This window comes from Oscarella lobularis, chromosome 9, assembly GCF_947507565.1.
Source record: "Oscarella lobularis chromosome 9, ooOscLobu1.1, whole genome shotgun sequence".
NCBI lineage: Eukaryota > Metazoa > Porifera > Homoscleromorpha > Homosclerophorida > Oscarellidae > Oscarella > Oscarella lobularis.
Genome location: NC_089183.1, coordinates 1951011 through 1960754, shown reverse-complemented (window position 1 = coordinate 1960754; position 9744 = coordinate 1951011). Strand labels below are relative to the sequence as shown.

At 44.7% G+C, this 9744-nt stretch overlaps 1 protein-coding gene across 1 annotated transcript; it reads left to right on the top strand.

Annotated features, from left to right (window-relative positions):
* The first annotated feature begins 938 nt into the window (after positions 1-938).
* LOC136191400 (uncharacterized) lies at positions 939-1945 on the top strand. The gene is made up of 2 exons (XM_065979727.1): positions 939-1188; positions 1239-1945. The coding sequence occupies exons 1-2, from the start codon at positions 939-941 to the stop codon at positions 1943-1945; spliced, it is 957 nt and encodes a 318-aa protein (XP_065835799.1).
* The last annotated feature ends 7799 nt before the right edge of the window (positions 1946-9744 follow it).

Sequence of the window (9744 nt, the reverse complement as noted above, 5' to 3'; positions counted from 1 at the left end):
CGAATACCATTCGCGAAAAGCATCTTCCTGCCGCTTTCTTTCGTTGAGACCCCTACATAGAAAGATTGAATATTAATCAAGGTTTGTACATTACTTTCCTATCACTCAGTGACGCAATGAACCTCATCTACGGCGATGCAAACCAATCTTTCCTGAAACTCTTCATCTCTAATTATGCTTCTCCATTCTGTTGCCAGAATTGTTTCAGGTTCGGCAAAAACTAGTGAGTATTGCTCTACTCTCTGTCCACGCTCAGTTCATACTTGCGGGGGAGGAAAGGGTGGGTGTTATGATCTAATTAGCACAGTCTCAGTTAGTTGTGCTGGAAGAATCGCTTCTTTTACCACTCAGTTTGAAAACTGTGTATAGCATAAAATATATAGACATACATTGGGCCTTTCGAAACCTTCTCTAGGCTAATCAGTCATGCTGCGTGTCGTTCGGCAGTCTGCTTGCTCGATTCCCTTCGCGCGCGCTGTTCTCGCGACCTCTACTAGTAGACGTGAAATTTACCCACCGCTTCTTGCGTCATGCCGCGTGGACAGAGGATAACGTCGAAGGAAAAGCGTATTGTACATCGAGTATGGACGTTTTTTAAGGAGGAGAGCGAAAAGGACGCCAGGGACCGGATAGGGGTACAGCGGGTTCTTGATCGACTTCATGCCGCCACTGGATTTTCGAAGCAAGCTCTGTGTAAGATTAAACGGGAGTTTGAGGAATCCGGGACGTTTGCTCCCACGCCAAAAAAAGCCAAACGTTATTCGGTTTCACGCCTTGTCATTAACGTCGATGACTTCGATAGAGTAGCTATTCGACAGACTCTTCATGGCTTTTACGAAAGAAAAGAATACCCTACCCTTATTTCGCTTTTAAAAATCGTTCGTGAAAAGGGAATTTTCAATGGCGGTAAATCAACGTTGGCCAAACTTTTGAAGTTAATGGGGTTTAAATACGCGAAAAGAAACGACAAAAAATATTTTTATGAGCGCAAAGATATTGTCGACCAGAGGCATCGTTATCTTCGTGAAATTAGAAAGTACAGAAGAATGCAAAAATCAATCGTTTTCCTGGACGAAACGTGGGCAAATTCCCATGTCGCACCTGAAAAAATCTGGCTTGATGAAACAGACGAAGGAGGATGGAAAAGACCGTCCGGAAGAGGAAAGCGCCTAATAATCCTACATGCAGGTAACGGCTGTGCGAGGAGTGAAAATGTTTTTACGTACATTATTTCATAGGAGAAGATATGGGTTGGATACCAAATGCGGCATTGGTATTTCGATCCAAAAAGCAAATTGGCGATTATCACGACGAAATGAACTCGAAGCATTTTGAAGAATGGTTTGAGAAAACTCTTATTCCTAACGTTCCTGCAAATTCAGTTATTGTTCTTGACAACGCACCGTATCATAATCGTGTGATTGATCCCGTTCCCACAAAGTCGTCGAAGAAAGACGTTATGCAGAAGTGGTTAACTGATCATGGTATTACCTGGGAAAGATCCGACCTGAAAAGCGATTTAATGAAGAAAATCAAAGAGTCCAACCCCAGAAAAGCCTATGCTACAGACGTAATTGCAGAAACCAATGGACACGTTGTATTGAGAACACCAGTCGCACACTGCGAGCTCAACCCGATAGAACTCGTATGGTCAAAGGTAAAAGGATATCTAAGAGTAAATAATACATCGTTCAAGCTTGCAGACTTAGAATCACTTGTACCTGCAGCTTTTCGTTCAGTCTCGCAAGAGATGTGGCGACATTTTTGTACACACGCTATCAGAAAAGAAGAAAAATTTTGGGAAAAAGATGGCCTACTTGAAGACGCAATAGACGAATTCTTGATAGAACTTAATGTCGATGATGACGAAGAGGACGAAATTAGTGATGACGAAGAACTTGATCATGAAGACCGAATTCTAATGTCTGCTGATTATGAAGAGTAAACAAAAGATAGAAATTATACATCTAAAGACGTACAGTAAATAATGAGATAATTGGGCACGCCCCTAAAAGGCGTGCCAAACCGCAAAAAACCCTTTGATGCGCGGGTGCCTCATATGGCACGCAACGTATGTCTTTTGCTGTATACGGGCGTTTGATTTTGCTACCGGGAACTTAGCGCTTTCGGAAGACGAAAAGACGGACCAAATAGAAGGTACGGGGCCGAAGATATACGCGTTTTTTGAAGTATGAACTGAGCGTGGACAGAGAGTAGTGAAACAACCCGAGTCGAAGAAATAAAAATGGCGTTTATACGAGCCGACGTCAGTGATTGCACTTGGGCTTGCATCAGTTGTGTCAGAGGAGACACCACCAACACAGTGTTCTTTCTTTCATTCGGCTCTCCGGACTCCTGTTGCGCCATTTCATCCTTCACGAGCGGAAGAAGTTGATATATAATGGATTTTCCAAACCCAGTTGGAAGAATTGCAAATATCCCGTCCGCATAAAAGCGATTCGATGCTTCTGACTTGCTCTGCCTTCAAGGATCGCGAAAAATATGGATATCGTCGGAGGTTGGCATCCAAACACGTTTCGAAGAGAGTAGAAACAGCGGAAGAAACCGAACCGGCCATGATGTGGCGGACAATAAGGCGTGCGCTAAACCTATCTCCAAAAAATGTTTTAGGACCATTTCGGCAGCGAACAGTTCTGACGAACAGACTATTAGACGTAGAACGTCCCTGATTATGTAATGTGATTGTTGCGTATGATGCGTGTGCACTTTTCGGTCGACGAACGGCGCTTCGCCGACTCCCGTCGCCCAGCGGGCGTTTCTCGCTGAGAACGGGACTTGGCGAAGTCCGTTGTCGGGCATTTGGTAAGGCCGAAGACTGTTCGGGCCGTTCGACATCGATTTCCGGCTGATCGTCGTGATGGAAACGCTCCCCCGCGATCTTAACGCAATTACGGCGCGACGCTCGCGATCATAACGCAATAACGCAATTACGGCCATCCAGCCAATCACCGGCGAGTGTACGGATTCTTGTATACTCGCCGGTGAATTGATGCTGCTATAAACTGACCCCACCCTCTGTCACGAGGTTCCAGCCTGTTGTTTGGGACCGTGCGTAGCGCGCGCGGGACCCAACACAGGCTGGACCCTCGAGCCTACCTAAAGATAGGCTTTTATTTCACGTTTACATAGTCTTTGCAAATGTATCTTATTTTCAGTTATTCTCCATCTTGCTTTTCTTCTTCCACGTCTTTCTGGTCGTTGTCCCGTTTCCTTCAGATACGACGTTTGCGATTACGACATCTGTCGCAGTCGATCAATCGCCGTAGCAAAGAAATTTTGCTATGAAAAATTCTTTACAAGTAATTCTGTTTTAGAAAACCGGGAAGTCGAAGATTGAAATGTGTGCTGTTATAAAGGTCGAACATTTATAAATTATATAATTAACAGATTATAATCACTGTGTGAAGAATTGGCAGACTTTCGATCTTGGAATAAAAGAATTTTGTGAGCAACTTTATGGACGCATTTTGTTTTGGGGAGTTAGAGTGTTTATTCGGCCGTATATTCGAATAAAAACGTGTCCGGCAAAACAGGAAGTTCTCAAAGTCCCGTACACTCCTGCAAAACTCGGCGTAGAACTACAATATCCATTCACTAACGAAGGCATCAGGCTTGTTTAACGTAGAGTTTTCCTGTCGCTATGAATATAACGTGCAAACTACGCAATAGAGCATGTCCACGAAGAAATCGAAATTTCGATGCGTTTTCGAGTGCCAAACGAAGCTAAACAAGTCAGCCAAAGCGGAAGAAAGAGAGAAAATTGGAATAAAAAGCGGTCCCTACCCAGAAACGTGGCGTTTACCGTCAGTTCCGCTAACCGCTGACGAAAATCCATCGTCTATCGCCTACTTAGCCTTCAGTATTTGTCTGCAATTATCTCGTTGGCTCTTGGATGCAAGTACTGCCACGGAGAGAAGGTCGTTATCTTTGAAAAGGAAGAAAGCCGTGTATTTTGCTCCATCTGTGAAATTTTATTGTCACTCTTGCAGAAAGTTATGTAATATTCAAGCTGTGATTTTTCTGGAGTGCAATTTAGACGAACTCCATTTCCGACGTCGAAGAACAATGCAATTCGTGGCATTAGCTACGATGTCAACCGGAGGACAGTAATGTCCTGTGTTCTGATGGGGTACAGCCGAGAGACGTTGGTAAAGTTTCCATCTGCTTTTGACATGCCACGTCCGTCACAAAGAGATTCAGGGGATAAACTCCTTTGTGTACTCGATTCCAGTCTGACTGGGGTAAGGTCATGCGGTGTGATGAAACTAGTGTAACAAAAACACTAACATTTCAGGTATTTGGTTAGTCTGCTAATGCAGCTGTTGCACATTATCGTGCCAAGAAGAGCATATCGGAAGGAAAGACTGCCAATATCCGTGTTTTTTTTTGATGCAACCTGGTGAAGGAGAGAGCATTCTTCCAACCTTGGCCTGCAAGCTGCCATTCCCTTTGATGTCAGTTCTGTATTAGATTTCAATCTATTTTCAACTCATTGTGTAGCCTCGGAAACCCAGACTGAGCCGCGCGCCCTAAAGCGTGGCTTCTCAGTCTGGGCAACTTTGTACTGAGCGGCTGTTCCTTTGTCGTAATTGGATTACACATTACGTCACTCTTTTCGCATTGGTACGCGACTTCCCGAACCCTGTTGGGAAGCAGCCGAAGACGTCATGGCCGCTAATGATGGCTTCTATGCTCTGCCGTTGTTTGACATTTACGTTCAAACAAGAGCGATTGCTTCGTCCATCAGGCTAACGCTAACGTTGCGCTACACGGTCGTAATTTGATAATGAAGCTTGTCGCTGATTGTCCACTCTCTCAGTGAGGCTCGTCGCTGATTGGTTTATTGGCGACAAAGGAACCGCCGTTCGTAAGGGAGTTTCCCAGACCCTCTCTCGCCCTGGCCTTCTATCGATCGCTGGGTCCTGGGCAAGACCCCCGTCAACAAAAACTGCCTCAGAAACGCGAGGGAGATCCTGTGCAATTTTTCTAAATTTATTAAATAAATTAATAAACTATCCCTCTCCTTTCATCCGCGAGCTGTTTTTGATGACGGGGTCCTGCTCAGGACCCCGGATGGAGCAGTTTTTGTTGACGGGGTCGTACTCAGGACCCGAAACTGATAGAGAGACACGGGTAAGACTATGCAGAAAAATGTGTAGACCTTTACGTTGATTCTCGACTTCTGAGAGACGTCATAGACTAGAAGAAAAAGTCGGCTCAACAAACAACTGAAAAACAAAGTAAAAGTAAGAGGTCTTGCGCTTCAAAGATGCGACAAAACTCACCGTCACGTTTCCTCGGAGAAGCGAAGTCGTTCGGCGACGAGCGCTTGGCGTTGCGTTTCCACCTGAAATTTTGAAGTTTGAGTACGATTTTTTTACGTGGGGTCCCTCTCTCCTTTTCTTACGTTTTCTAATTCTCTGTCCATTGTCGTCTCGAGTTCTTCAAAGTGGCGCAGTTTGATGTCCAGCCTTTTCCGAGCGAGTCCTTTGCAACGAGAAACTCGGAGGCGAGAAATCGATCGCGCGAAAATCGGGCTACCTCTTATGTGAGACTCGAAGTTGATGTTCCAGGCGATATCAATTCAGAGGCTTGTGAATTTATGACAGACGGTGACTGAAAGTATAGAGGAATTTGATGATAGTGATCTACTGTCAGTTTCGTCGTTGTCATAACGGCAAAGTTCTGCCAGGATTGACAGAACCAAGGCGGATCTAATAGCAGAGATTTCAGAGCTCAGCAGCGAAAATCAGCGTCTGCAAAGTGAAATCAGCCAGGTCCAGTCAACAGCGTCGAGGACTACCCGTGAAGCAGTCTTAGGAGACCCGAAATTTTACACGGGAGTGAAGAATAGAGAATTTCTTGAGACAATTTTTGAATGGATTGAAAGCGAGGGTCGAAATCTAGATTCCGGGCCGCTTCCGATGAACGAATTAGACAAATTTTTGGTTGTGCTTATGACACTTCGTCTTGGACTGCTGCAAAAAGATCTCGCGTGTCGTTGGGCACGGTCTCAAAGTTGCATTTCCAAAGTTTTGGGAAAGTGGATTCCATTCCTCGCTCGACAGCTTGAACAACTCATCAAATGGCCGCAATCGACAACTGGTGTCGGAAGAGGTCTTTTCGAAAATTTTCCAAACACTGTCGCAGTCATAGATTGTTTCGAATTGTTCATTCAACGGCCTAAAAATCTTGCAGTCCAGAAAGCGACGTGGTCAGACTATAAGCATCACCAAACTGTCAAATACCTCGTTGCTATTGACCAAGGAACAGGGTCCGTCATCTTTATATCAAAATGATTTTCCGGAAGTTGCTCTGATCGTTTCATTGTACAAGAGAGTGGCATTCTCGATTTGGTCAGGCCGAAGCAGAGAATAATGGCTGATAGAGGGTTCACCATTCGTGATTTGCTCGCTCAAAAATGTGCGTTTCTCGAAATTCCATCCTACCTGCAAGGAAGAGCGCAATTAACAACAAAAGAAACACTTCAAAGTCGAGTCTTAGCTTCCTGTAGGATTCACGTAGAGAGGTGCGTTTAGCTACATGTGTTTTATTTCATTTGGTAGTGTCAGTTTTAGGGCAATTGAGCGGATTAAAGAATTCGGGCTCCTTACCGGTACCCAAAGCAATAGCACTTGTCCACAAATACTGGATGACTGCGTGAAAATTGCCTGTTCTCTTGTAATCTCCAGCCCATTTCGGTGAAGACTGAAGTGCCATTTATTCCTGCATTAAACGACCGAGAATTTCCGGGGCCAAACATAACAAGTAGAATAGCTTTAGCTCGGCCTCCATAAACTCCCATAGTTCTTTGTTGAAACAGATGCGCTCTACATAAAATCCCTTTAGGGTGTAGACAAAGAAGTCGCACCATTTTCTTCCTGTGACTCCTACTTGTCCCTGTACTTGAAAATAATAATCGCGCGAAGTGGCTAGTTGGATGTCGCCGTCAACAAGGTTGAGATAAAAGTCGCCGGTGGAAGCGGCTTTTTGTGGACTTGCATTTCGCAGAGAGTACGGGGACTTGATTTCAAGTAAGCCATCCTAAAAAATATCCACTTACAAACACACAATGCGTTTCGACTAGAACGACGCACCTTGTCAATCACACCGTCAGGAGTTGCGCCTATGTATGGCAGGCTAGAATGGATGAACAGCCCACTGTCTTCAACTATATTACCGGATACACTTTCATAAGCGCACCGGGCAACCGCCTCCGAGTCGCGGCCATACGTCAAAGAAGGTGAGCGCTCAAATGGAAAGTCTGCCTGTCGGTATATCCGACGTCATAATCAAACTTTTCCAATCACACTTTAAAAGCGCTTTCATAACATCACATTCATGTGATGTCAGGAATGGGATCTCATACGCTCTTGTATGTTTTTATAAAAGGTCTCTTGTTTTCTGGAGAATATAAAATGTCTCCTGATTTTCAGTGCATAATAATAAACTTTGCTTTTTCAGTGCACATAAACGGTCTCCTGTATATTTTAGGTCAAAAAAATCCTTGTAATTTTAGTGCACATAAAAGGTCTCCCGTATTTATAGTAAAAACTGTTTCATTGTTTTGCGTGCTCTAAACGATTATGTTCGTGTGGGCACCGGAGAGCGGGTGTGTGAAGGTCATCGAATGATCGACCGTCAAATGTTGGTATCCCTAAAGGAAAGCGATGAATATTGCTCCTATTGCAACTACTGCTTTTGTAAGGGTGTGGCTTCTTCTTTTTTGTTTATTGTCCCCGTCTGGTCCTAGGCCGGCTGTCACTTTTCTGCAATACGGGTCCACCCTTTTACGTTTTTGAAATGCGTTTCTCATGCGAAACAGGTGCCCGACTCGTGATGTTCCCAAGCAACAGCCTTCTGGCTTGGACGATACAGTCGGCCTTATCGAAGACTTCCAACGCTGAGTAATCATTCGGAAGCGTTCGCATATGTCAGGAGGGTGCAACTCCGCCTGATCAGTTGTGACATCGACATCGAAGGCGCCTTTTATGGCTTCTGCGAGTTCTCGGCACGAATACTGTCGTCTCGACCGTCTCGAAATGAAGTTTGAACAAATTCGTCAAAGGGAAAGTAGAGATTGGCAATGACAATTCATTTGAACCGCTGACTTCCGCGTAGAACGCGCTATAAGCCTAACGCGCGCACGTCAAAGAACTCGCTGTAGCGTTACAAGAAAAAAGTGTGCCGGCTCGACCCTTATTTTGAGAGGCAATTAAAGTTGACACCGATTTGTCCTGTACGAGAATTCTGGAAAACTGGCAAACCGCTTCAATAGCATGGCGACTTCAAGAACACTGCACTTCCTATTATCTTTAGGACCTATAGAATATCTTTCTAGAAATGCATTTCTAATGCATATCTGTGTCTTAAAAAATTGGTGATGCACACAAAGTCGAATAAAACTAATAAAACCTAACTTTTGAAACCAGGTGCCTACGCGCTGAAGTATTATCCGGGAACTATCCGGGAAGTTGAGTAGTCGAGCAGCTGCCACAGTGAAAAGGCCGTGTCTCTAACATTGCCTGCTAGCATACCATCAAACGCTTCTGTCTCTTGTGAACCTCTCTGTCTTTATCTTTGTCTGCCGCCAAAGACGCAGCAAACGCTTCGTCTTGAAGTGCCCGAAGTTATCTGAACTTTATAAAAGCAGTAGATTACGAAAATATGTCAACCAACTACTACAATACTTCATTTATAGAACGAACATCTCTTCAATGCTTAAGTATGACATGAAATCGCTAAGAGCCACAAAATATTAGAGCGGACTCACTGTACTTGTCAGCGTGGTCGGCCATACAGACACAGATTGAAAATGCTACTCTTTTCAACTTCATAATCATAACTATCATTTGCATCTCACAATTGCGTACGTGATCACGCAGGTCGTCCATTGGGAACTCTTTCTTACAGAATTTCAGGTCATCGTTACCTTTAAGAAACTGGAAAATCAGCAAGTGAGAAAGTGTGACTAAGATAACCATTTCCGACTCTTCAACGATTTGTATTGGACTTAAATCGAGATCTTTACTAATTGGGCGAAGATAGCAGCGAGCTTGTCCGACCTTAGCGCAGATCCACTTGAGACCTTTCTATCTCATCCGGACGATTTTTTACCGTTCTGCTCCCCTAAAAAACTCATAGCCTGCGGACTCCAAGCGATGGTAGGCCTGTATGATAATCTCGTGCAGCTCCTTTCGAGTGCATTCCACCGGGATTCTCCATTTTTGCCCTAGTGGCGCCCGCTTGACATTCTCTTAACCGACTTTTTTTGCCTGCGGGTTTGTACGAAAAAGTTTTGCGTGATATTCGGCAACAGACGGTACAGACAGCGAACGAGATCTAAGAGATTGCATTTATTTATAGGGTGACGGGTATAGGAGTGCGGACAGCATCCGTGAACGTACGAGCCTGCGCCTTCGCGCGAAGAGCTTCCAACCGGCGACGTGTTTGAAACGCGTGCTCCTTAACGTTAGACAAGAACTAGCCTGGCGATATTCGTACTGCAGAAATTATCGAACTTACTGCCTGGCTCAAGGGGGTCTTTGGGTGATTTGTCTGAATCGGTATCTTCCGTAGACAATTCGAGTGCATTAGCAGCGTCTCTAAGAAGCGCGGTCGCTTGTTGAATGTTTTTCTTCATCTTCCAAGACTGTCGTCAAAATGGCGTCGATGCGTCTGTGCACGTGGTATGAAAAACGCGCAGGCGGAATACATGCCACG

Bases quoted from the DNA above. Each gene is read 5' to 3' on its own strand.
- LOC136191400 (XM_065979727.1), top strand. From the start codon at position 939: ATGGGGTTTAAATACGCGAAAAGAAACGACAAAAAATATTTTTATGAG. The intron at 1,189-1,238 runs GTAACGGCTGTG...ATTATTTCATAG, and splicing joins CCTAATAATCCTACATGCAG to GAGAAGATATGGGTTGGATA.